The sequence below is a fragment of the Hippocampus guttulatus genome, chromosome 2 (assembly GCF_054856545.1).
Source record: "Hippocampus guttulatus isolate MCC_2025c chromosome 2, RoL_Hgut_1.0, whole genome shotgun sequence".
NCBI lineage: Eukaryota > Metazoa > Chordata > Actinopteri > Syngnathiformes > Syngnathidae > Hippocampus > Hippocampus guttulatus.
Window position 1 is genome coordinate 31,684,964 of NC_141262.1, and position 27,473 is coordinate 31,712,436.

A 27,473-nucleotide genomic window follows, 5' to 3' on the forward strand; every position below is an offset into this window, starting at 1 on the left:
GCTTCAATTCAGTAAGCATCTAAAGCATGGGCTGCTATTAGATTCTGACAGTATTTGATAACTGTGAGGAAAAAAATATTGTAGTGTTTATCCATCCATCAAATTTCCAATGTGCTGAGTGCCACACGAGTTGCAGGCATGGTGGAGCCTATCCCAGCTGTCGCCAATTGCAGAGTGTTCCAAGACCCTGCCATGCATGTTTTTGGAATGTGGGAGGAGTATCCGGCGTACCCGGAGAAAACCCATGCAGGCACGGGAAAAACATGCAAACTCCACACAGGAAGGGCAGAGCTGCAATCAAACCCTTCACCTCTGCATTGTGAAGCTGACGTGCCACCCTATGGTGGTATTATGATATTAAAATAACAGCTCTGAAATGTCCTTTAATTTTTTTCCCATTAAAGACATTTTCTTTTTCAACAAAATATTGAATATTTGATACTTGAAGAGACGTTTAAATAAATAAATAAAAATTAATACGTAAACATCCTTCTATTTCAATCCCATTTTTCCCCATCATCGCTGAGCTACTTTTAGAACAGACTTATGGGTTAGTGAAGGCAACGCAACATAACTAGCACCCATCTGCGGGCACCATATATATATGTTTTTTAGGACAAAGCACATTAATCACCAGAGGAATAAAATGCATCCACGTTTGCGCCGTCTCTTTCATCTTGCTCCTCCTCCTCCGTGCATAACTGCTCACCCTCTGCAGTGCAGAAGGAAGAAGGGGGTGGGGGCGACAGGCCCCAATTATCTTCAAAGAGACTGCCCGTTTACTCAACTCTGCAAGGAGCCAATCATATTGTGCCCCATCAGCTCATTACTAGTGACAGACAGCATTAGCGGTTATTGAAACCTCAACTTTTTAAAATCCCGATAAACTGTCCAACTGGTAATTAGCCCATGCCGAGCAGGGACTTGTTTATATGGCAGGCCATGTCGGAATTATGGTTTGCCCCCGGGGGGGCCCGTTATCATGACGATAACCACATAAATGTACATCAAAAATCACGGTTCCATTTAAGAGAATGTTATGTCGCTTTTATTATGCTTCAATTTGGACCTTGGTTTGAAGGTTGAGGTTTGATTGATATTCAGGAAAGTAAGGGAACAATTAATGGTGGGACCTTGAGTTGTTTGAGCGATCTCAATCATCCGAAGGTGGGAATGTGACAAATTGTACCACGTTGCATGCATCCCTGGCTTTTGCCAGTCATTTCATCATAACTAGTGTGTTATGGAAATGAGTACAGTACTTGAAAATATGTAGAAAAATACATTTTGTCATGACACTCTCCCTATTTTTCAGTGCGCCTCGTGCTGGAAGCCGATGGGAGACCTCATCGACAACATGTTCCTGCATGGAGGCAAAGTCCACTGTGAAAGCTGCTATTCTGCAGCCTTCGATTGATCGCAGCGGCTCGTCATTTGCATTTAAAGTGAGAAGCGGCCTTCTTCCGCCAAGTTTGGACTGCTTCAATGCAAGAAAGATGGAGGTTTGGGGTGAGCCGCGAGACTGTAACGAGCAATAAAAATAATTACTTCCGATTCTTTTCACGCAAGACAAGATTTTCATTGGCAAAACATGTTTGTACTCTTCCTCCTGCTGGTGAAGTTGTAACTAAAGGATTCGTCTGCGCATCAGATACAATTAAGCCCAAATGTGTTTGTATAGTGGCCAAATTTCAAGTTTTACATTTTCATTTGCTGAACGGGTATCTTGTGGCTGGAAATGAGAGTGGCAGAAGACGTTAAGAGACAATGCATTTACCATTTTCACTATTGTTTGTCCAATTCCAACACCTTCTCAGTAAATGGATCTCAAATATTTAAATAATTCCGAACAATACGCGAGGATTGTGCTCTAAGGTACATTTTTCATTTTTATTACATTTTCTACTTGAAACTTGGTCAGAGGATGCATCATTTGGGGCTTAACTGCAAATCAAATTCAATAAGACTGCCATTATGGGGTATAATATTTATATTTACTTTGCTAAAATATGAGTTTCAAAATACCATTCTAAACCTGCAATGATTCAAAAAAAATGTTCTCTTGTGTGATGCTTATTCACAAAATAAAACATTTATCCTGGTATAAAAATGTAACAAATATAGTGTGCTTGTTTGTGTGTTGTAAAAAATTAAATAAAAAAAAAGCTCAGCTCAATTGCACAGGTTGCACCATATCATACAATAGGTAGCAAACTGATGAAATATTAGCCATGTAACGCATTTTCCTTGCATTGTTGTGTAAAACATTGGCACAGCAAACTATTATGCTACTTATTAAAAAAAAGGGTAAAAATATAATAAGCTCATTAAATCCAGTGGCTACTGTCCTGATTGACCTCGCACATGCGCACGCACACACACACGCGGCAGACTCGATTTGAGCTCGGCTTCACTCCAATGAATACATGTCTCCCCCTGAGAATGACAATGCGCGCCTGCAGAGTAAATTTGCCATACATAGTTGAAAGTTAATGCTCAGCACCTTGACATTGTTGAAGTCAAAGGATGTGCCTTGTAAAACAACAAAATCAAATAAACTGCCCGTGTGGTTTACATCAGTTTTAGGCGCAGGTGCAAATCAGGAGCGTCCTTCATTCCCTCATTAACAATAATAAAATAAATAAATGTGTGTCTGAATTCTGTGGAGCACATCTGGACTCCTGGATGTCCTCCACCCTCCTTGGACTGTTTAAGGCCAACATCAGTGTTTGCCTCTTGCTCGGCTTACGGCGATTCTTTGGATGTGCTTCCACAAAAGCGCAGGATTCGACTCGTTGGCTTTTATCAGAGACTCCAGGCCCTCCGCTTGGTCCAGACTCTGCCAGTAGTCCTGAGGCCACATTTGCAACCATCTGCGGACAGATACGTGAACATTAAACCCGTCACAAAGGATGTTTTAATTAGGCGTGGGGATAATAAATTAGTCTATTAAGTGATCATTAAGACTCTTGTGTGGATTAATCTTCTTGAAACAGTTAAGGCAAAATGGAGTACGATGCTCGGCTGCAACCAGCAGAGGTTCATTCTTAACAACTATGCTGTCATAATATAAATTACCGTATTTTCCGCACTAAAAGGCGCACTGGATGATGAGGCGCACCTTCAAATAATGGCCTAGATTTAAATTTTTTTCATATATTGCGTGCAATCTACAATGCATCCACTAGGTGGAGCTACAGGTACGTCTTTGTCCGTCTCCATGCCTTCTGCCGTTTGACTCGAGAGGCGTTCATGACCGCCTCCAAAAAACAGAAATTAACGATTACTTCAATGAAACTACAAAAATTGAAAATAGAGCAATGCATCGAAACAGAAAATCACAAAATAAATTCTATAGCACCGTAGCTGCAACGATCAGATGTCAGCAAATGTGATCTTAGTTTTACTGTTTGGTGCCTACTACCACCTTTGTTACTGATTATTGCTTTATTGTTGTATATGTGTTAGTTCCTCCATGTACAGCACTTTGTATGCAGCAATGGCTGTTTGAAAGTGCTCTATAAATACAGTTGAGTTGAGTTAAATTGGAGGAGACTGGACTGTCTCAGAAGTGTTTATTTATTCCTTTGTTGTGTACTGTATTCATAAACGAGGAAATCACAAAATAAATTCTGTATTGTGGCTCCAGAATTTACTGTGTGATTTCCTCGCTTGATTTTCTGTTTTGATGCATTATTTTCAATTGTCGTAGTTTCATTGAAGGAATAGTTAATTTACATTTTTTCCGAGACGGCCATGAACGCCTCTCGAGTCGAACTGAAGAAGAGAAGGCACGGAGACAGACAAAGACGTACCTGTATTTGTTGAGACTGTGAAAACCATTAATAAAGTGTGCTTTTTAAAAAAACAACACCACAGCTCTCCTTTTTTCGGAGCTGCAACAAAAAAATTATTGAATAAAGCAGCGACACAGTTCACTAAACCAATATAGCAAGTTATAACATTGTAAGAATGTCTCCAGCAAGGAGCCATCTTGGAGTTGACGTATTACCGTAATGACCATACACAAGGCGCACCGGATTTTAAGGCGCTTGGTGAGCTTTTAAGAAAATGGGAAAGACTTTTTGGTGCGCCTTATAGTGCGGAAAATACGGTACATTCAGAAGTGATTTTTTTTTTTTTTAAATATCCAGAACACCACATGCAATTAGGTCATGTTTAGAGAGTTGCGTAACAAATTATGGACAGTCCAGAACAGTTGGCATGTATGCAAGCTTTTATAGGTCAAACTTCAAAACACAAAATGAAAACAAATCGCAAAAACCTTACGCGCAAAGAAAAAGTAAAAGTTAAGACATTTTTAAATCAGCGTCAAAAGTGCGTTTAGGGACCCATAAGACCACCTCTAATTAAAATTTGCTGTTGGCCAGTGCAAGTGATGTGTCTGGAAGTGACTCACTCATCATCTGCAGGCAGGTCTTGGACTTCTCCATACCCTGGGCTGGGCAGAGGGCATCCCATGTGGGCATTGGTAGCCATCTTTGGTTTTGGAGGCGGGTTTGTCCTCGGAGCTTTTCTATTGGCTTGCTCCGCAGCCAGCCGCGCGTTCTCCCGATCGCACACGTGACACTCAAATCCATTCAAGTAGTTGGGTTTGCTCATGTCGTTAACCCCCCATTCGCGGGCCTCCAGTGCCTCCAGCAAATGAGCATTTGTGATGCTGCGGATGTTTTTGAATTCCAAATATTTGGCATATTCTTCGTCATTCTCATCGAGAAATTTGAGGAAGTCGGCGAGAGCTTTAGGTGAGAGGAAGTCATCGATTATGATGACAGAGTGGTTGTTGGGCATCCAGTCCGCCACAACAGGGGAGCCCCGGTACACGGGAACGCAGCCCTGGTGGAGGGGCCTCCATAGCTTCTCGGTCATGTAGTCCGCACAGCGGCCGTTCTCTAGTGCCAGATGGAACTTGTAGCGCCCCACAAACCTCATGAAGGAGGCCTCCTCACCTGTGGCGGTGGACGTGTCTTCGAGATGTGCGGGCAGAACTTTGTTGTTCAGACATTTGCCATAGGAATCTACCTGAAGAGGGGAAACGGAAGACAGTGAACCCCTGAATTATCACAGTGCACCATTCGTGAATTTTCACACTCGCAGATGTTTTGTGAAACCCATCATCTGGTATTCGCCAAAACGTCACTTTGTAGAACAGAGAGCTGCTCCTTGGGTATTGACTCTTTGAAAAATAACAATGAATTGTAATGTTACAGTGGGGAGGGGTGGCAAATACCTTATTTTTCAAAAACTTTCAGTGCTATTGTACATGAGCACTAACACTGACTTTTATTAAATATGATGAGTGCATTACCTGGATGTATTTCATTAGTTCTCTGACATATCTGTCTCTGTCAGACGGTACGTCACAGTGAGATTGCATGTAGAGTACAGGGGCCAGGCCTTTCAGCCTCAGCTGGTTCTTCTCCTTCAGGGACACCACTATCGGCTCTAGCAGGTAGCTCAGAGACGGCAGCCACTGCAGGGTCAAAGGGTAATCGGACTCCCGACGGAATGTGGCGGTGTAGTTAAACATCCTGATACCCGGCCCGTGCGAGAGGAGGTAGTTGTTCATTGGGGACTCTTCGTGGAACAGAGCCCACGTCTGGTGGCGGAGACGAGGGAGCGGTGCCTCATAGGCCCGGAAGTCCGTCCCATAGAAGATGATGGACGATGTTCTTTTGTACAGCTGGACCTTACGATCAAATAATTCAAAAGCTTACTGCTTCCACAAAGTTGCACACACAAATTTACTTTAAACAGCACACAAATAAAATGCAAGTGAAAGCATAATGATTAATAATAAACATCATTTGAGAGCCACTGCTACCTTGCGGTTACTAGTAGCCAGGCACGACGATGTAGCACAGTCAATTCGTTCAGTGTCGCCAGGAAAATGTGGGAATAAGCCTCCGCTCCACCACAAGATAATAGGCAGCTCCTTGTTGCTGCGCTCGTCTTGGTTGCCAGGTCCACGGTACGAGCTCATAGGGGCAAACTCCATGTCTGCAAGAGCACTCTGGGGCTTAAAAGGTCCCTGGTCCACTGCATCATAGACATGTGGTTCATTGGGGAAGGACGCGAAGGAGACCCACACCCACCACAGGACAGAAAATAGACCCAAACATGCATAGGACAACAGTCTGCCCCGCTCTGCCATCTGAAACAGCAGAAAGCAACATACAGCACAAGTTGGAAAGCTATCATTAGGTACAAACATATTATTCATACTGCTCTCTCGAGCCTCATGACTTTTTGACTATGGTTATGCAAATGAAAGGTTTTGATGTTCCGTCTTAAAATTAAGGACTGAACATACATAGCAGCATGTAAAAGTGTGGAAACAAACATTTCTTACCTTTGTTACCGCTGGAAGCGCATTGAGGCTCCGTTTTCTTACGTCAGCAAATGTGGAATTTAATATGTTATGTTAAAATACTGCCATATACTGTTGTGAGTAAGCGTTAACGGGATGCTATTTGGTTGCATCGAACGATGCAGCTGGAGAAAAAAACCCCCACAGCAGCTGGATTCTTCCTTTGCGCGTGCGCAGCATCTCTTCTTCAGGTGCATCAGAAGCAGTAAAGATGCACATCGCCATCTACAGCTTAAAGGCGTAACTGCAAATATAGTTGGATATACGTAAAGTATTAATTTGTTTATAAATTCGACGTTGAATCGATTTTCAAGTCAAGAAAAACACATTTTGTGACATATTTTCATGATAAGTTAAAATCTACAGGTATGTCTGTAAAATTGTTCATTTTGGTTTTCACCCATTCCATTCACTATTTACAGGCTTGCCCGGTCTCTATCCCAGCAAATAGTGTGTGTGTGGGGGGTAAATTGTCTGTAAAATTCATTTTCTGATCTGCTTTATCCTCACAAGGGTTGCAGGGGGTGCTGGAGCCTATCCCAGCCGTCTTCGGGCAGTCGGCGGGGGACACACTGAACCGGTTGCCAGCCAATCGCAGGGCACACAGATGCAAACAACCATCCGCGCTCACACTCACACCTACGGACAATTTTGAGTGGTCAATCAGCCTGTCATGCATGTTTTGGAATGAGGGAGGAAACCGGAGTCCCCGGAGAAAACCCATGCAGGTCCGGGGAGAACAAACTCCACACAGGAAGGCCGGAGCCGGGATCGAACGCACAACCTCTGCACTGTGAGGTCTCCGCGCTAACCACTGGACCACCGGGCTCTATAAAATAAATTATCAAAACAAATAAACTTAAAAAATAATGTTTTAAAAAATGAATAAATAATAAATGTCTTATTATTCACGATGGTAAATATAGCTGTAAAATTGCTTATACTACTAGCATTTTGTTGATAATTTAAAATATAAAAAGCAATTATTTAATGAAATACATTATGCACGTTAGATGTAGATGTAAAATTGTTGTTTTTCCTGGTACATTTTATTATTTATAATCTTTCAATAAATACATGTGCAGTCCAGCTTCTTACTCCGCATGTGGAGACTTGATTCAGAAAGAAGGTAGCGAAACAGGTTGTGAGGAAAATGAGTCAGAAAAAAGCAGGAGGCGAATTTTCCAAAATTGACACTTTTTGAATGATGAAAAACATTGATAATCAGAATCAGAATTATCTTTATTGGCCACGTATGTAGAACCACAAGAAATATGTCTCCGGTAGTACGCGGTGCACATGATAAATAAGTGTAGAAGGACATTCCGTAATATAAGTGAACCGTTGTGCGGGTGGTACCACCCAAAGACAACTGTGAGACAATGTGCAAAGTATCAAGCAGAGATAAAGTGATCAGTGGTGGAATACAATATAACAGTTGTACAGTTAGTAATCAAAATGATTACTGTAGTGCTGGTTTGCCTTGGGTCCCACAAACCCATCCATCCATTATCCGAACTGCTTATCCTCACGAGAATCATGGGTGTGCTGGAGCGTATCCCAGCTGTTTTCATGCAGAAGGCAGGGTACACCCTTTGACCTATTATTTGTTTTCAAATCTCAAAATGACCTCGCGCCACCTTACCTCTCTGAGCTCAGCTGCCCCTACACACCTGCCCGGTGCCTCAGGTCTGCGGACCAGACATTATTTGAAGTACCAAGAACTAAACTGAGGCTCAGAGGGGATTGAGCCTTTTCTGTTGCTGGTCCCTCTCTGTGGAATGACCTCCCACTGAACATTCGGCAAACCTCCTCACTGCCCAGCTTTAAAACCCGCCTCAAAACTCACTTGTATTCTTTGGCATTTGAGGACAGTATATAGTCTTCCATTAACCTATCAATGCATAGTTTTGGAATGTGGGAGGATAACCCACGCAGTTGCAGGGGAGAGCATGCAAACTCCACCCAAGAAAGGCCGGAGCGCGGCTTCGAACCCTCGACCTCTGTACTATGGCGCCGTCGTAAAATTTAACGGACTTTGAGATCCTGGGGTTCGTGGTTTTCCGTTCCTGCACCTACCCAATGGGGACGCACGGGCATGACACGTCACTACAATCAATCTCAGACCGATGTTTCGGACTGGGGCAACAACAAAATATTAAACACCAAGGACGGGGTAAGTACTCGCATTAAATGCGTTCAGATGAATATATAGAACTGCACGACCTTAACACGTACTTCCGAAGCTTTTCAAGCGTTTTCAAACTGTTTGAAGTGCTCATGCTCCGCTGCTAATAGCTAGCGTGATAAGGTGCATTGTCAACAAACCGACCACAGCAGCCGGCTAGCTTGCTAACTTAGTTGGAAAAGAGCTTTCCTGAAACGTCTGCCTCGCTTTACTGAGTGTTTCACAGTACGCTTGATATTTACACTACCGTTCGTTTTGTTTCGTACGGTCATCAAAGCTATTCCTCATGATAGCTATTAGCCGCAAGCTCCATTTGACAAGCTGGTAAGTGTCTGCGCATGTGCTGTGGTGGTTTCAAGAGTTACTGTTGTTTACAATGTGACGTTTTGTCATGAATGGTAATACATCAGGATTGTTATTTTTTAAACTGATTTTTATTTTATTTTTTTACACATTAGCCGATTACAATTTAAGACCAAAAAAACCCGGCCAAATGTTCCGACTTTTCTCTCTGTTGTCGTTAAATATTAAAGGACAAAGTATTGCAAAACAGTCAAATGTTCTCCATGTAATTCATACCTCTATTCGTGTAAGCTTTAAGCACCCAAAAAACACATTTCCTCATAAATCTTTTAATTAATTGCCCAATTAATCGACTGTCAGACTTTTACGATGCCAAATATCATCATAAATAATAATCCATATAGATGGGGCAAGGTAAGGTAGTGTAAAGTTCTCACGCGTTAGCAGGAAGAGCTGTTTCGTTCAAATGGGTGTTTGCTTCTTACAAAACAAAATGCTCTTTTTTTTTTAGGATTAAATATGATATACCATATGTTTCCATTAAAGTACCCTCTTTTCTTAGTTAATTCCCATGTAAAGTTTCCAGTTTGGCATATTTTTAAAAGCTTCCCATTGAAATTTAGTTTAAACTTTTGGAAAATTCTCTAGACTTTTGCAATCCTCAAGCTTAATCTGATAAATTGGGGATTACTGTATCATTATGGAAAGACCTTTCATTCAAATGTTCTCCCTCCTTGGCAGCTGTTAGCCACTTTGTAATGGGCATTGCCACCACCTACAGTACTGCTGTTATACATTTTACAATCAGGCTCAATTTATTAAAACACAAATATTAATCTTTTAAGGATGAATTGAGCCCCTCTTATGTGCCACCTGGCGAGGAGGGCTGAGCATTATGAGCGGGAAGAGCCTCCTGTTGAAGGTGATCCTGCTCGGGGATGGAGGAGTGGGCAAGTCCTCCTTGATGAACCGCTACGTCACCGACCGCTTCGACTCGCAGTCGTTCCACACCATTGGTGTTGAGTTCCTCAACAGGGACCTGGAAGTGGACGGACGCCTTGTCACCCTTCAAATTTGGGACACGGCCGGCCAGGAGCGCTTCAAGTCCTTGCGCACGCCATTCTACAGAGGAGCCGACTGCTGCCTGCTCACGTTCGCCGTGAATGACCTGCAGAGCTTCCAGAACCTCGGCGGATGGAAGAAGGAGTTCATGTATTACTCTGATGTGAAAGATCCTGAACGGTTCCCTTTTGTGGTGCTGGGCAACAAGGTGGACATGGAGGAGAGGGAAGTAGGGGAGGATGAAGCGCGGGCCTGGTGCGAGGAGAGCGGCTGCTCTCCTTACTTTGAGACCAGCGCTAAGGATGACACGAACGTCACGGCCGCATTCGAGGCGGCCGTCAGGGAGGTTCTGGCGGCTGAGGAACATATCGACCACTCGGTACTGAGCGGGACCATAGATCTCCATGGCAACCGCAAAATATCTCGGTCCTGCTGCTGACGGGTCAGGTTTGAAACCTCACTGCCTGTGGGTAGATTTGAAAGCTACTGAGTTGTTGTTTATGGTTCACGCAGGGCAGGTACCAGTTGCTCTAAGATTCTTTAGATATGATACTGCGGAGGCTGTGTTTTTTTTTTATTGATGCTGATAAGATGTAATCCGAGGCGAGCAGTGTCAAGGGTACAGCTGCTATCAAAAGGGCCCCCAGCCAAGGTACACGCACGCTGAAACGCTCACCCTGTGCTGTCTGCTTCCAGTCATGTTGCACACTTAACCTCATACCCAACTTCGCGTCTGTGATGCTTCCAAACTAATTACAGTGGAACCTCCAAAGTCAAACACTATCCACTCCGTGATGCGAGTTAAACTCCAAGTTGCTTAAATTTCAGGTCAAGTTGTAAGTGACCTTTAAAAAATTTTTCCCAACGTACAAGTTTAGAGAGAAGTACGGAAGCGTATTGCTGACACACCACAAAAAAGAGCAAGTTCAATGCCACGTTGATGATGAGTGATAAGTTTCACGCGATAAGTGATCACGTTCGACAAAGCAATTACTTTCGGTTCATGTCAACAACACAGCGTGTCTTCTTTTTAAATCTTAAATCATTTTAAACACTAGGCCTTTTTTGTTACAGTATTAGTAGTTACATTCAGGGGTGGGCAATACATATTGTCCTCAATATTATCGTCACAATTTTATATTACCAAGTGTGAATACTGTCTCAAAAACCAATGGCTCCATTGATTGGCTGCAAAGTGGGAGGAAGTGATGAAATCCTCATTCGGTGAATCTGCGTGCATTGACAGCAAAAGAAGAGGAAGTGATAAGTCTTCATTTTGCGAATTAACAGGCAGGATTCAGTCACGCTATTCTGCGATAGCAACCGAGCGGAATGCAATTTTTTTTTCGAAAATGGAAGAATGTTGCTCGCAACGACGTCTTTTAATTGCAAGTCCATGTATGTTGGCGAGCCTGTCAATGAGTTGGGGTTAAACGAGACTGACGTCACCAGAATAACATTGAAAGATGTGCCCAGAAACAGTCGCCCTGAAAAGCAATTTGCCAACACTTCTGTTCAATCACGAACCATGTGAAGGTTTATGAAGATGCATAACATTTTTTTTTCCCCTGGTGTGGCAGCAATAATTTTCGTACTCAAGTTATCTACTGTTTACATTCATCCATTTGCTGTACGACTGCTTGTCCTCATTAGGTTCGCGCATGACCTGAAGCCTAGCCCAACTGACTTCAAACCAGAGACGGGGTGTTTCCTGGACTGGTCGATAGTCAATCACAATAAAGAGCTAACCAAAAATTCAACATTTATGGAAGGAAATACAAGGAGAACATGCGAACTTCACACAGCATGAATGCCAGAGCTGAGATATAAACCCAGAACCTCAGAAGTGTGAGTCCACAGTTCGTGGACAAGTTATCCACTGTTTCGAAAAACTAACGTAAAATTGACATCACGGACATATAATGGAGAGTAACAGATAGGAAAAAAAGTATGTTAGCATCTTTTTGGAGGGGTGGGTTGGGGAGGGGATTTTTAAATTGTATTTTTCACAATGTAGTGAGCAGCGAGCTAGTTTTCGCTGCCACAGTTAAAATCTTCTTCTCTGTGAGTATCATCACATTTCTCTTGGCAATCCCCGGTAACCTTCTGTTGTAGCATTGCATGTCCAACACGGAGGGACAGTAATCCCTCTGGATACTCAGAAACTCATATCACAGGAGATTTGCTTATATCTCACGTTCAATGTCAAAAATTTTCCAGAAAATTTTCTTTGCACTCCAAATTAAACCACGTGCTGGACTATGGAGGTTCCACAGTATTTTGTTCGAAATAAATTCAGGCCTTTCGGTAGACAAATGAACAGACGTTTTCTCAGCTGCCGGTGTTCTATGCTAGCAAGAGAAGGCTTGACTGTTTCGCAAAGAGCATTTGGAACCCTAACCAGGCACGAACAAGATTGCAGATAGGTACCGAGCAGTATATCGCCGCTGCTCTATTATGTAATAATGTCTTCAATGGAAAGGGAATTGTGAGCTTTGTTTCCCCCAAGCCGTTTTTACAACCATCTGAAACCAAAGCTTCCGATGTTTTGTCCTTTCCAGTGATTCACATACTGTATTTTGCGCCAGTGTTTCAGAATTAGCTTTCCTTTTCTACTGTTTCCAAGCTGCTGTTTATTTCTCACTCTATTTCGTTGTGTGCGGCTTATTTGTTTTGCAGACACTGTGAAATATCGGATCAGGGACGGATGGGTTGGTTTCCCTGATGTGGAGAGGAGGTTATGATTATTGCACTGAACGATTTTCCTAATAAGGGCATGCTTTTAATTCTACCGTTTTAATTATGTGACAAGCTTCAACAAAGCAGTCCTTTTTGTTTAAGCTATCCTAAGATCTCTTTGGATTCACTGATTGTGTTTGACACACATGTAGACCTCAGTTGAATGTGAGCACAAAGATAAAGCCTTGTGCAACGCACACCGCCTCTTAACTCCATTCACACAAGAAAGAGTGAACCATTTATTCAAATAGTAGTAGTGTTAACTGTATAATTTTTCCTTAGTTTCTGCTAAATGGTACTCGCATTTCATTTCAGTGTCTGGACAGTCCATGTGAATATACATTTGGTACTTTTTTTTTGTCTTTTACAACTGCTGGCTTGGTCTTGTTTATTTGGATTTTTAAAAAGTAAATTTAAAAAATGATTATGTTGATTGTTCCTTAAATTATTTTACCTTTTAATAACTTAATTTATTTTTGTGGTGTTACCATGTTTTCATGCTCTCTTATGCTGCCCGCCTTGTGTGTTAACTGCTTAAAATCTCTCATAAACCAACAATGTGTTCGAGAGAGTGCTTGTGCAATTAATTGCAGAAATACCGTCAAAGAGTTCTGATTTTGCTTGCAGACACCACCGTGGATTTAAAACTGAAATAAAGTGACTGAAGTGTAGGCATCCAGTTTCAACATCTAAAAAAAAAAGTCGCTCTTTGTCTCAGTAGTTGTTGACCTCACTCTTTAAAGGGGAACTCAGCCCCCCCCTTGCCTGCACATTCACTCATCTAACAGTGATGAAAGCCCTCCGGATTTTCCCAGAATTCCGCATTTTCAAATTTTCATGAAAATTCCTCCAGAAATTTGAGGAAAAATTGCCTAAAATTAATCCGGATATTAGTTGACAACATTGAACGAACACACGTTTGAGTTTGCTGTTTCGCTTTCACGAGCGTAGCCATGTTGAGGCACTAACACTCGTAACAGTAAAGGGATTTTCGTCTCTCTATAAACATACTTGCTAAACCCCAGTGGAACGAATAAAAGACGCTGTGGACAAGACAGTTGTTGTAGTAAAAAATATATATTTGGACAAAAAGGGAAACACACAGATTGTCAGGAAAACGTGGCCGTCCGACTTTGAGCGTCGTGTCGTCTCGGCTAGCTTAGCGTAGCTTTTGTCGTAGGTCAAAGCTTCTTTGATGTCGATTGCGTCGGTGCTGATTGGTTGAAACCAAAAGACGCGCGCGTGCGTACATGTTCGTGCTGACGCACGCACAGCAGAGTGCAGCGGACTATCAACTGCTGAGGAGCGCTTCGCTCGAGTAGCGTCGCTACAACAGTAATGATAATAATGATAATAATAATAATAATAATACATTTCATTTATGTAACACCCTTGCCTCGCATTCTCATGGCCTTGCCATATCTCGGAGATTTCGAAATTTCGTCGAGAACACAAGTGACAAAGGGTGCATGTGTGCACACAAAAGGAAGATTAATCATTGAATGTCGAGTATTTGAACAGCGTTTTGTGTAAACTACTTCATGCGTGATCGGCCAGGTACGGCCCCAGCGCAATGTTCAAACAGGTAGACAAGCAAGCTGACATACATGCAATAGATGCGAGTGTTACTAACACGTTCAAGTGGTCATGGCTTGAGGAAAAGGACTTGAACGGAGATTTTTTTTGTCCCGACTACATTAAAAAGCCTGACAAATCAGTTAAAATAATACACACACACACACACACACACATATATATATATATATGATTAGTATTTTCAGGAAAGTCCACTTTCATCTCTGATAAACACAGTATTCAGTTTCATTATGTGTTCATGCAATATGAATTCATCAGGGGGGGGGGGGGGAAATCCCTTTTTTATCCATCTCAGGGGGCAGCCATTCTGCCTTGTGCTGCTAACTTGCTGTCGACTGAAAATGACATCAGAGTGCCTAAACTAAGGGCCCTGAGGAGCTGTGATGTCATTTTCACTCGACAGCAAGTGGGCAAAATGGGCGACCCCCCCACACACACAGATGAATTTTCTGCTTAATTCCTATTCCACAGATGCAATATGGATCAGGATGCAGTTTTTAGACTAGTGGGAATTTGTAGAACATAAAGAAGTTTTTTTGGCTTAACTTCTCCCCTCTGTGCGTGTGCGCGCGCGCGTGTGCGTACATCAGCATCACTGTGAAACCGAACCCAAGCTATTGATGTGCTGCCTTGATTACTTTTTCATTTTCAAGCAGGCTTTTAGTAACTTTTTGGTGCTGTTAAGCTCAAATGTACGACAGTTAGTGGGCATACCTATAGTGTGTTTCATCAAGTTGTTTTATCAATTCTTAATGTTCTTTGACTTAAACAGAATGCTTTTGCCCTTCCTGTGTCATTTCAACGATCGATGTTTGTCCTGCGCAAAGGATGTAGCCTAACAACGTCTACTTGAAATCTGTAATCGTCAAAAACCTGTTATCCATAAACTGATCACATTACCTACTGTACTTATCATGATTCCGTGTCAGTGTTCACGTGTTGCTGCAATATTCATGAATGTAAAACCTAATTTGAGCTGTCCTCGTTAATGGCTGGAACAAATGCACAAGGGACCCATATTTCATCATAATTGCCCAAATGACACTGAACGTCCATTTTGTTCAGCTCAGCCAGTGATTTTGGTGTAGACCAGTGAAAGTTAGAATGTCCCAACTTTTTGTTTTTGACCATCTAGTTTCTTCCCCTCGCTAAACCTTTTGCACTACGTTTGCTAAGATTAAGATATCCTTTATTTGTCCCGCAATGGGGAAATTACAGCCAGAGTTCAGAAAGGAAAACACTGGGCAGGGAGAGGGAAAAACCCCCCACGCTCGAACGATCCTCTTCTGAGGATAATTTAAGTCCAGGATAAAAAAGACCCTAGCACATAAGATAGGTTATCTTTGCTTGCATACAAAATAAAACAAACCAAATGTATCACAGCTATTTTGTGTCCTTTGTGTGTGCGCGATGATGCATGCATCCGTTTTGCGTTGCGCTTTATCATTTGAATGTTTCCCTGGCAAGCTTTGCACATACAGCAGCAACCAGCACTGTCAGAATGATGCATTATGACTCAAATGAAAGAAGAATAGACTGCAAGCTTCTTATGCCTTCTTTTACAAATACCTTAGCGATGGACATTTGACTAAATAATTATAAATATATTTATAGGAGTCTAACTCAGGAGTATTTTAATAACACTGGTCAACAGCAAATTTTAATCAATTGGCTTTGTGTCCCTACATTTATTCGATGCTGATTTAAAAACATGTCCTTTTTTTAAAATATATTTTTAAGTATGACCAATAAAAGTTTGCACAGTATGGATTTTACCATACATTGTAATTTGTAATTGTGATGTTCCAGAAAAAAAATGCCACCTCTTGCTGACTCTAACACTAAATAAATCTTATTAAGATCAGATGTATTAGGGGGAAAAACAAGGGAAGATTTGCAAGCAGAGCAAGAAAATCACAGAAAAAGCCCCCCCCCCCCCTTTAAGAAACATTTGTTGTGTAATTGATGAATCTGTAATTCTGCTGATAAATCATTGAATTGGATTTTTAAAGTTTAATTTTCGGCCCTATATTCAAACCAAAAGGGGACATTATTTCAAATAGAGCAGAAAATACACAAGTTACTGGTTTGGTCCATAATGTGTCAGTAAAAAGGCAAAAATGTGGATCTTTTTTCTCTAGGAAAAGCACATTTGCAAATGTTTTACCTCGATTCGACACAAGTACAGTAGAATCCTTCTGCTTTCATGGAGCACAACAGAAATCTGAGATTATTTACCATTGAGTGGCTGACAATCAGATTTGGGCAATTTTAAATTAAAGGTGTTTGTATCACTCATCGATTATTGATTTCTTGTTGATTAATGGTTACACATTTTTTTAAATACATTTTCAGGGAATGTTTGTTTGACTCAATTGACACATTGTAACGGTTAAGTCAAAACAACATTCGTACCAATCAATCATCTGATCCTAGATTAGAATCTAATCATCCACTTTAGATTTGAAGCCCCCCCCCCCCCACCTCCCCGTTCACCATCATTTTTACTGTTGCAATGTGCAATGAAAGTCAATGTTGCTTGCCTTAGCTAAATGTACAGTGAAATCCACATTTTCCCTCTTCCTGTTAATGAGCAGGTGTCCCAATTCTATTGTCCTTGTAGTGCATGATTGCAGTTTTATTTTTCCCTTCCCTAAAACTCACACGTGGGATTCACCACACAAATTGGAATTCTCCCCACGTTGTACTATGAAAGAACCAAATACGGGCACGTTCGAGGAACCCAACAGAAAAGTGGCACTAGATAGATAGTAACATATAGCTGCTCAGTTCAAACACAACCAACAAGCGATCAGGGACATTGAGCCCGGTACGCAAACACAAAATAGCCAATGTCCCATGAAAACATAAAATAATGAAGGGAATCTTGGGTAACGAATTACAATAGAAAACCCTGTCAGGAACGGTGGGATAAATTAGCAGGGTAGGGGGAGCGAAGCGTGCCTCCTCGATCCCGCAGCAGCTGGCTGTACAGGTCGTAGCCTCCCTTCTCGGCTCTGCGCCGCAGCCTTCCCAGGTTCTCCTGGTTCATGGCCAACTGCACGGAGGAGTGCACCTGAGGACAAAAGAGGAGAGAATACAAAACGCCCGACAAAAACACTGCATCGGCATCACGCAATATGTCAGGAAGCCAAGGATGGAGTGTTTATGCAGGGTGAATAAATCTTTCAGGCGCTCTGCGCAAAAAACTGCACTCTTCCTTTTATTATCAAATATCACCAACAGAAAGAAAAACCCAAACAAACAGCCAGATGCCATTTGACAAATGCTCTACCAGCAACCAGATAAAGCGTTCTGCAAAAATAAAACTATGGTGCTAGTTTACCAAAAAAAAAAAAAAGTCTAAAAGTTAATACTTCCTCGGTAAGTCTAAAGACATGTTATACAATAACTACGACAAAATTCCTCGAGAATAAAAGACAACGCAAATTGAAAGTACTTTAGTCATGTAATTCAACGAGTCATTAATAACTTGATAGATGAACAGCAGAGAACATTAATTTTTTTTGTTTACCTGCCACGCCCATTATGGCGGAACAATGAATGCAATCCAAATCGACATTGCGCTGTCGGAGAATGCAATTTTTGAATTGCAAAGGCTGGGCTGCAATTTGGAGATTCAAATATAATTCTGATCAACTATATGTTCTTTTTTTCATTGATTTATTTATGTTGATTTATAGGCTCAGTGCTTAGGAAGTACAGATCACATGTTTATCTGCCTGTTTTGTGAAACTTGATCAATTGTACTGATAAGATTTGTTTGCATTGTGGTTGTCCACTGATTTACAATTGACTGATTTGCATTTATGCCGCGTTAATTTGGGAGAATTTTGTAAAGTTGTCTTTGAGTGGCTGGAAGTCCACATTTGCTCCGTTAAGAATACTAACTCAAGTTGATAAACTGTGTTTTGTATTATTTGGTGTTTTATTTGACTTTATTTTAACATAACGCCAATACATAAATGTAATGGTTTTATAAGTTACACACATTATGTTCAATACGTGTAACTTATAAAACCAATACATTTATGTATAATTCTGATATTGTTCATTGTTGATCGTGTTAAAAAAGAAAACGGGAAAGACCTTGAAAAAGAGCATTAGAAATTAGATTACGCTGGTTAACCATTTTTTTAAAATCAGCGATACAAGTACATTTTTTCTGGATGAAATTGTTTGCACTCCTGTCGAATTTGTCATTTTTTTCCCCCTAATGCTCATTATATTTTCATCATAATAATAATATAGTAATATATTTAGTAAGATTTATGAATGAAGGATTCAGCAACAAATGGCATATTTTTTCTGAAAAATTGAATACATGGTAAAATTCCTATTGGGGCAAGCTTTTATGAGTCAAACTTAAAAACAAAAATGTGAAGATATCTCAAAAACCTGATGTGTGAGAAAAAAGTAAATCAGTGTTAAAAATACGGCGAGGGACACATAAAGCCAACTGAGCTTCAAATTTGCTGTCGATCCTTGTTATTTATCCAAATGGTTCAGCCCCAATGTTGGCCCAGTGCCTGTAATTGCAAGAGCTACAGCATACACTCGGACTTGGAAAATAGAGCCGTGCTTAGTTTGGATTGATTTGGTTATTAGTGTGGTAGGGCAGCGTATGTTTTGTACCGCGACTGAAGGCTGACTCACGCCAAAAGTGATTTTAGTCCAGGGAGCTTATTTGCTAAGCACTTCGACCGTGCTCCATCAAACTGAACAGGAATGTCCTTTTGTTGTGAGAAAGAAACAACAAATTCATCGACAATTGCTTTAGCCAGCTCAGTCACAATCCATCATTTCCATTGTTCAACAGGAGGTGGAGGTCACGGTTTCTGTCGCGGAGAAGCTCCATTGGCGTTTTAGAAAACGGGCCCCTTTCCCCTTGACACATGACCCGCGGTGGAGACAGCGAAGCCCCAAACGGGCCCTTTTTTCAATATGAGCCCACTCCATTGTCCGGGCCGCTCGTGAGAAAAGTCTCGAGGTGGGCTGCCACCATGGCAACCAGATGTGAGGAATGGTAGCCAAGGTAACCCATAATCCTCATTGTCCGCTGCACGAGTTGCAAATTGACTATTGAGTTCATGTTAATTTAGGACCTCTTTTTGAGCTCATTTTGAGAATGGTGGGAAGTGACATGTGAATTTTCGACACAGTTTGGCTCAAAAAGAACCCAATATGGGACGAAAAAGTTGACAACTCAATTTTGCGGCTAATATTTTGACCCAACTTTTTGAGTGAAATGACGACACGTGCATACTTGCAACTTGACACCTGTGGATTCGCCTCGTCGTCAATTTCACCCTAATGTCATCACCTTTCTAAAATAAGTCAGATTTTCAATTTTTTCAGATAAAACAAAAAAACAAACAACCCCCCCCACCCCCCGGAACAAATACTGATGACAACATACAGTATGTAAGAATAATTTCATTTCAGGGGTAGAACTGAATGATCTGATTAACTTGATTTTAGCAGAGGTGGCCAGCATTTGGAGATGTTTCAGGCAAAAAAAAGTTTTTGGTCAAAATATGACTGAAGTCATGATTATAAAGGAGTGTGAAGGTAAATATTTTGCATTTTTTTTTGCTTTTGTTCTTACCCCTCACTGATTTCGATGCACATCAATTACACTTATTTCTCACCATTTGCAGGCTGACCTAGTCCCTGTAACCCAAAATGTTGTGATAATCCATTAAAAACAAAAGTTTAAAAAAAAAACCTTACAATCAATATCAAAATTGTTTAGTTACGTGGCATCAGAAACTGAAGCGCCCCTCACCCCGCATAGAAGAGTAAAACCTAACGATGTAAGATAAGAAAAAAAAAGCGAAACAGTTTTGAAAGTCTGCTGCCATAAAAACACCCCAAAAAGACGTGTACGGAGGAACAAGTGATGAAAAGGAAGAAAACGGTTGCGGTTCCTTGTAGTCCCCGTGCTGTTGGTCAGACGGGAAGCTAGCTGGCGAGCCTAACACCGTGCACCTATGCCCTTCCTCCCCAGATTGCGGAGCAGCGCAAAGTTATAGGTGGTTGACACCGTATAGGTCAGCTGGAAGAAAAGAACAGCAGACAGGGGGGGGGGGGGTGCGAGGGGCCCTCATTAGAAGAGAGGAAAAACAAAAGACATGATGAACTGCTAATGACGTTAATTTGATCCCACCCGTGTAATAGGCTATGTAATGGGGCACGGGAGCGTAATGGGCCCACCATTTGCCCGACTGGGAAACCGGCAGACATTACAGCACTATGATGATGTTTGTGCCAGCTGAGAACGGGGGAACAGAGAGCGATAGTGCTCAAAGTCATCAGTCATGCGGGCCCGGGATGCCTCGTCGCCCCCGCTCGCGGCGTCGCAAGTCACATGAGCCGTAAATACCGCCACAGGCCAAATGACCCCAACGGACGGATAATCACTCACCAGAGCCATGAGGGTGATGCCTGCGCCGACAAAGGCGGCGATGTAGAGGTCGTAGGTTATTCGGTACTGATAGGAGAGGATATGTATGAGAGTCTGTGGAACACGTGTGCTTAAAGCGCAATCTTTGGCCTCTCTTACCTCTCTGGTCTTGCAAACGGTGGACAGAGTTATTCCGCAAGCTTTTCCCGGCACGGCGTTCCACGGCAGGAGCCCTGTTGACGTCAAGTTGCTCTTATCAATTAGATGCATTCATCACCCGCGATTTGTGATTTCAGGCTCACTATTCCGCCGCAGGCTATAAAATACCCAGAAACAACACAGACCTGGGTCCAATGCTTATGCTTATTGACACCTCCAAAAAACAAAACAAAACAAAAACATGAGTTTTGAGCAACTGCTGTAAGATAAGGCGGCTATTTCTGCTTCCTGTTCATTACACAGCAGCAGGGGAGTTAGCAAATCTGCTTCACTATGGAAGTGACTTTTCAAAGAGAAAGCAGACCCCCCACTGAGTTTTTTTTTCCCGCTCACGAGCAAAATCACTCAGTTTGAGGAAAGAAAACTTATAACTAAATAGAGCCCAAACCTTTATAGAGGTACTGATCCCCCCCCCCCCCCCCCCCCCCCCTAGTGCTGTATTGTTTGAAAGTTGAACATGTTTTTTGAGGTTTTAAAAAAGCTACCAAATACACATGATGAACCAGATTCAAATTAAACTTTTAAGTTGCTTTGGAACAATGAATACCACCTGGAGAGTTTCATGGGTCCGACCGACATGGACTTTTTGAGGCCAGCGCTGATTCCCATATTTGTCAGAATAAAATTCTGATAACCGATTAAATAGATTATATAGATTCATTACAAAATACACACACACATATAAAATCATTTTGGGGTCACTTAATAAAACAATATTAATTAAAAATATTAATTACAAGCATACAATTTGACTGTTTCAAATTTGTAGTTTAACTTCAAAACAGCGAAAAAAAGGGGGGGTGGGGTGGGATTTGATTGTCATATTTGTCTTAATGTGTAAAATAAATGATAAAATCAAAACAAAAATCTGTCAATGTTTGCCGATATGAAAAGAGCTCATCTCTACCGATTCACCCAGCCAGCCGATTCAGTTGGTCAGGCCCAAAGACGTTCATTTAAATTTCACCTCTTAAAAAACCCATTTTATTTGATATTTTCCCTGCTAACATTTTTGTAAATACAATATTTTATTGAAATATCTACTCAGATGGCATTAATTATATTACCATGTGCACAAAGCCCTCAAGAGTACAGTATATTTGGAACAATCAATACTGGGCCAATTCATATAAAGTATCATTCTGTCAATAATAGATGTTGGCATATCAATGAAAGCTCCTTGGTGGGGATAGATGTACAGCATGTGGGACATTGTCCAACATCTTTTTTTGGGGAGGTTGGGGTGGGGCGGGGGGGGGGGGGGGCAAGATGAATAACCGTAATGAATACATTACTTGTTGGACCATGAGTTGATGCCGATTTTCGTGCAATTTTTTGGAAAATATCAGCAGACGCAATGAGCAATCATGACAATTTTACCATATTGCCGTGCATCCACACACAGCTGGTTGATGCTCGCTGGGGTCTCGGTCAGGATGTCGATGGTGCGGCAGGTGGCCCCCATGTTGTAGAAGAAGTAGACGGGCAGAGTGGACAAGGCGAACACCAAGAGCCACAGCAGAGACAGCACGTAAGTCATCACTATAAACTACGGGAGAAAGCAAGATGAACGTCATTTGCCTGTGAGCAATTCCAATTGTGTTTTGATGTGCCTCATTTCGTGACCACATGAACCTTTTCTCCGATTATCGCCGAGTATGTCTTTATGCCTCCCTAACCCTTCTTGGACACAATCACTCACACATGCTTTGCACCCTCCCCAACGGGCTTTTAACAGTATGCTGGATTTTCAGCTTGGTCACCCAGCGGGACTGATGTGTATTAAGCCCCATCCAATCTTCCCGATCCCCATTACTCGTAACCGCTGCGGACCCTCGCACCGTGGAACTGAGGCAGCGGCCGCACATCGTGCTTCGGAACTCCCCGAAGGTTTGGTTGGCGACGCTGGTGGTGTAGAAGCCTTCCGCCAGCAGCATGATGCAGTAGAGGAAGAAAAATGAGGCCAAACCGTAGATGACGTACTGGAAATACTGAATGCTGAGAGAGAGAGAGAGAAAAAATGGTAAAAATGCAGACTTTCATAATACAGACATTTAATTAGAGATAGGGCGGAATGATTTTGAAAAAAAAAAATTCTTTTCTCTCTAGATTTCGATTGAAATTTAATTTTTTCCATGGTCCTCTTTGAATGTATTTTTAACAAAACACAAGCGATAACTTAATGTCTAACAATAAACAATATCAGTTTTATGGTCCATAAATGGTTTTAGTGTCCCTGATGGTCTAGTGGATAGAATTTGGTGCTCTCACTGCCACGGCCCGGGTTTGATTCCCGGTCAGGGAATGCTTGCTTTTACTGCCCGGAGATGGCTGGGATAGGCTCCAGCACCCCCCGCAACCCTAGTGAGGATCAAGCGGTTCGGAAAATGGATGGATGGATGGATGGATAAATGGTTTTATCGGTTAGGCCTATGCCTTGAAAGTAAAGCCAAGTGGACTCTGAATTAATATGAAAGACACTCCATCTATCTAACTTATTTGAAATTTGTTTACTAAAATGTATTGTCAGAACATAGGCTTAAGCACTGTAACACGATCATAAATAGGTACAGTATGTTGATACCATTTTTTTTTTCAGATCAATACCAGGACAAGTATTTCCCAATACCAAGTACCAATGCAGTACAGTATTATTTTTGATAAATAAAACAGATGAAAGACATTTCTTGCTGATGAAGATGATGGTCTGCCGATGTTTCAAACTATTGCAGTATAGCGCCAACTAGTTAGTGTCACTTTTTTTTTTCACCTCAAGTATCAGTGACTGGTATCCGCAGCATCCACAACTACCCAATACCTTACAATAAGGCCTGATATATGATGATACCTGCTATCAGTACTCGCCCATTCGTATGAATGAATTTAAAGAATTTGAATCTGTCCAATGAATTTGAATGTGAGTCTAATAGCCTTTTTTTTTTTTCTTTAAATGTAATACGCACATGTAAGCAAGGGTGATGTAATCCTGCATGTTACGGGCGAAGTAGGTCTCGATGAGCCTTTCGGTCTCTGTGAGCGCCTGGTGTCCGCATCCACAGAAGAGGGCTATGCCAGAGAAGCAGAGCAGCGTGGCGACCAGAGAGCAGTACGGGATCCCGCCCAGGCAACGCATACAGCACTCAAAGCAACCTGCAAGCAAAGCCAAATCGGGACATGTGACTGACAGCTGATTGGGAGTATGTTCTGATCTCTTTGTCCTGGTCAGAACCCAAGTTGCGGCAGGATGAATGCGCGCTGCAGCTGTTTGCCGCTCTTTTGAGGGAATTATAATAATCAAGTCTACTGGAGATAAAAGCGTGGAAATGTTTCTCCTGGTCTGCTTGGAGTGTGCAAGCTTTCAGTCTGGATATGTTATTCAGCTAGTAAAAGGCTGCGTTAGTGATTGAATTGATATCATTTCTGAAAGTGCATTAGGAGTCCATCAGTACCCCGACTTGGTCTTTGGTTTCTCAAGAGAGTGACTCCAGGTGTTTTCTAACAGCAATCTTCTTCCTTTTTTGCCGAAACACTTTCACCTTAATTTCTCCACTGGAGTCCCTTGGCGCCCTCCAGTTGAGGTCTGCCTGACAATTTGAGGACCACTGTAATCTGTATTAGAATCCAATGTAAATATGTATTCATTAGGGATACAATGATAATTCATGGTCACGTATCACGATGTGATACTTTTCTAAAATGAAATATATATGTTCAATATTTCAATAGAACAGTTTTCACACTGCGGTGATCGTCTTCGCTTTAAATTACTGTTACAATAAAATCTGTTTTTTTTTTTTGGCTGAGCAAATTTAATATATTCTAGTCTGTGATATTCTTTCAACATTTATCATATTGACAATGAAAACAAAAATATTATTTTTGGTTAAAATGTTATCTAAATTAGGGCTGAACAAGTAATCAAATTCAAATCAAAATCACAATGTTGGAGAATGCAATTTGGGGGGAGGGGGATTAAAAACTGCTTATTTCACTTGGTCGATCGGTTTTACACACACACACACACACACACACACGGCTCCGATGTTTACATGTCAACCAGCTGTGTGTGGAAGCATGATGGCAAATACAGTAAAGTTCATTTGTAATAATTGCTCATTGGATGTCCACTCCAAATGAAGTCGAAAAATAAACTGTCGATATTACTTCATGGATCATTTGCCTTTATTTTAGCACAAGCCTAACACACACACACATGTATATATATATATACACCCCGCCTACTGCCCGAAGACAGCTGGGATAGGCTCCAGCACCCCCCGTGACCCTAGTGAGGATTAAGCGGTTCAGAAAATGGATGGATGGATGGAAGTATATATATGCATAAAATGCTTGTGCTTACTAAAAAAACAAATGGGGAGAGGACCTAACAAAATAATTGAATATTGCAATTGTGATTATCGGTAAATATTGCATTAATTTATTCTAAGTATGGGTCCCTCTCAAGAGCCATCTGCTGCCATACAAACTTGCCCTCACTTTCGAAAGCTACACATTCCGATAGTCATGTGTTGCGTGAATGGAGGCAGTGGTCAAGCGCATGCCTCTGATGTGACCCCAGCTCACACCCTGACTCCATTCATGAGGCTGCATGGTGACTGTGAGAAAAAGGGGGAGGTTGACCAAGAGACATGCCGCTTTTGTGACTGCAAAGACAACAGTCTTTGTCCCACGCCATGGCGGGGGCACAAGAGCTACCAGTGTCCCCCAAACAAAGGCCAGAAGAGGCACCTCGATGCTTGGGACTCGTACGCACAATTTCATTGACTTCCTTCAGAGGAGAAAGTGTGATGGTGGCGAGCAGTCATGTGACCGCAAAAGGATGGAAAAGCCAACAATACAACAGTGTGAACGCATGCCAGAGCAAAACTGCATGCGAATATGTACACAGGATGACAGACTGTGGTTGGTAGCATTGCAGTGGTGCCAAGCATATAAAGCACAGAACACAAGGACATTACTGTTCTGTACAAGTGTGTCTCTGTGCATGCGCGCTTTGCTCAAAAGTGGCCCACTTTTTCCAAATTACACCCTATAGGGAAGACGTACACTTGAACCTTTTCCACATTAGGCCAGCAGAGAAGCAGGGAGAAAAATCACACACAACCATCTATTAAATGTCTCTGTTACATGGCCACGAGCCAATCTCAATTGCTATTGGTGGAGAGCCTGAACAACTTGCAAAGCAAATCACAGCCAGGCAATGAAAGAGACAGACAGCGTTCACAGTTATTTCACACCTTTTCCGAGCAAAAACACCTCACTTGTCCCCCACCCGCACCCATTGGGAGGCAGGTGAGAGCATCAAAACACCACAAGCGCGCGCGCACACACACACACACACACACACACACACAAACCCACAGCACTCGGCACACTTACACAATCAAACATGAGCTGGCCTTCAATAATTGAGATTTTTCGATGGTTACAATTCCACCTCACACCCAAGAGATTCAACTCCAAATTTTTAAAGATGTTTTTCAATTTTTTTCCATTTTATTTTATTTTATTTCAGTTGGTACTATCAATAGATAGTCTTGTAAAGGCAAATGTTTGGGGTTCTGTTTTTGGATTCGTTCATGCAAGCGTAGTGAATGTTGTGACCCGTCAAAATGGGTCCACAGTCGAAAACCTATTGTAGAATCGACAGGCAGCGTGTGGCAATTAAATAATTAGTGACGTCATTGGACGACGACGCCGCAGTCAAAGCTCCCCAATTCCACACAGTTATATTTAAATTAGTGTTTTTAAATGACCAGTGACACAAACGAACCTTAACCCAAAGCATTAAAAAGCCCGATGCAAACCGATTTCACGTTCACTACGGCCCTCCGGTCATAAACCAAGTTACGAGTGTGCAGTTGTAACAAACTGAAGTGATTATTAAAGTAGTAGCGAAGTAGTCTCACCCATGCCTGCCCAGATGCGTTGAGAACGTGAGGGTTGTGTCGTGCTCCGCAGCTGCTCCACCGATCATATGCGCCGCCAATTCGGTTATCAATCCAGCTCGCCCCGACAATGGACAGAGCCATCGGGGATTGCGACAACAATCTTAAAGCAACAATGTCGCCTTTCAACGAGCTCCAAAGGCAGGGGGGTGGTGTTAATCACGAAGAGGCCGATTTGGTCACAGACTGCGTTATTTTCGCGAAGACGCGTAGTACGCTCAAAGTCTTGACTTGCACCCCATGAAAATGGGAACTTTGTTTCCTTTAATATGACATGATTATCTCAGAGGCTTGCCGTCACATTAAATCACTCCTTACCATGGATTAGAAACGGATTTGACCCATTTCGATGTTCCGGATTGAATGACATCCACATTATGAAAAAGACTTTGAGTCAATTATATTATATTTGAAGCAATTCATATCAGCGGACCCATATAGTGTGCGTGCGTGCGTGCGCGCGCGCGCGTGTGTGTGTGTGTGTGTGTGTGTGTGTACGTGCGTGCGCATGTGTGTGCACACATGCACTAGGTTAGGGGTGGCCAACACACGGCTCGCGAGCCACATGTGGCTCTTTGG

At 42.0% G+C, this 27,473-nt stretch overlaps 4 protein-coding genes across 8 annotated transcripts in view; 2 read left to right on the forward strand and 2 right to left on the reverse strand.

The window, feature by feature from the left end:
• znf185 (zinc finger protein 185 with LIM domain) overlaps window positions 1-1,554 on the forward strand; it is a 28,486-nt gene extending 26,932 nt beyond the window's left edge. For both annotated transcript variants that reach the window (XM_086105712.1, XM_086105711.1), the window contains one exon: window positions 1,316-1,554. In XM_086105712.1, the coding sequence (XP_085961838.1) occupies window positions 1,316-1,417 (102 nt within the window). In that variant the 3' untranslated portion in view covers window positions 1,418-1,554. The remainder of the gene's footprint in view (window positions 1-1,315) is intronic.
• Window positions 1,555-1,876: 322 nt separating this feature from the next.
• pofut4 (protein O-fucosyltransferase 4) lies at window positions 1,877-6,564 on the reverse strand. Its single transcript, XM_086105713.1, has 5 exons — window positions 6,374-6,564; window positions 5,846-6,175; window positions 5,330-5,710; window positions 4,421-5,043; window positions 1,877-2,873 (listed from the first exon to the last, which is right to left on the reverse strand). Exons 2-5 carry the CDS (start codon window positions 6,173-6,175, stop codon window positions 2,723-2,725), a joined length of 1,485 nt encoding a protein of 494 aa, XP_085961839.1. The 5' UTR covers window positions 6,374-6,564; the 3' UTR covers window positions 1,877-2,722.
• Window positions 6,565-8,453: 1,889 nt separating this feature from the next.
• rab9b (RAB9B, member RAS oncogene family) lies at window positions 8,454-22,816 on the forward strand. 3 transcript variants are annotated; one of them, XR_015100261.1, is made up of 4 exons: window positions 8,512-8,567; window positions 19,120-19,335; window positions 22,331-22,456; window positions 22,680-22,816. XR_015100261.1 is itself a non-coding variant. In XM_086105716.1 (2 exons), exon 2 carries the CDS (start codon window positions 9,778-9,780, stop codon window positions 10,381-10,383), a length of 606 nt encoding a protein of 201 aa, XP_085961842.1. In that variant the 5' UTR covers window positions 8,482-8,567; window positions 9,728-9,777; the 3' UTR covers window positions 10,384-11,885. The 3 variants fall into 3 exon arrangements, 1 of the variants encoding a protein (XP_085961842.1); XR_015100260.1 differs by lacking the exon at window positions 19,120-19,335 and having other exon boundaries at window positions 8,454-8,567; XM_086105716.1 differs by lacking the exons at window positions 19,120-19,335; window positions 22,331-22,456; window positions 22,680-22,816 and adding an exon at window positions 9,728-11,885 and having other exon boundaries at window positions 8,482-8,567.
• Window positions 16,795-26,984, reverse strand: plp1a (proteolipid protein 1a). Of its 2 annotated transcripts, none has more exons than XM_086105715.1 (7): window positions 26,856-26,984; window positions 23,889-24,075; window positions 22,767-22,923; window positions 22,306-22,474; window positions 20,866-20,939; window positions 20,728-20,793; window positions 16,795-17,355 (listed from the first exon to the last, which is right to left on the reverse strand). In XM_086105715.1, the coding sequence occupies exons 1-7, from the start codon at window positions 26,857-26,859 to the stop codon at window positions 17,197-17,199; spliced, it is 816 nt and encodes a 271-aa protein (XP_085961841.1). In that variant the 5' UTR covers window positions 26,860-26,984; the 3' UTR covers window positions 16,795-17,196. The 2 variants fall into 2 exon arrangements, with proteins under 2 accessions (XP_085961841.1, XP_085961840.1); XM_086105714.1 differs by lacking the exon at window positions 16,795-17,355 and adding an exon at window positions 17,486-20,358.
• Window positions 26,985-27,473: the final 489 nt, after the last annotated feature.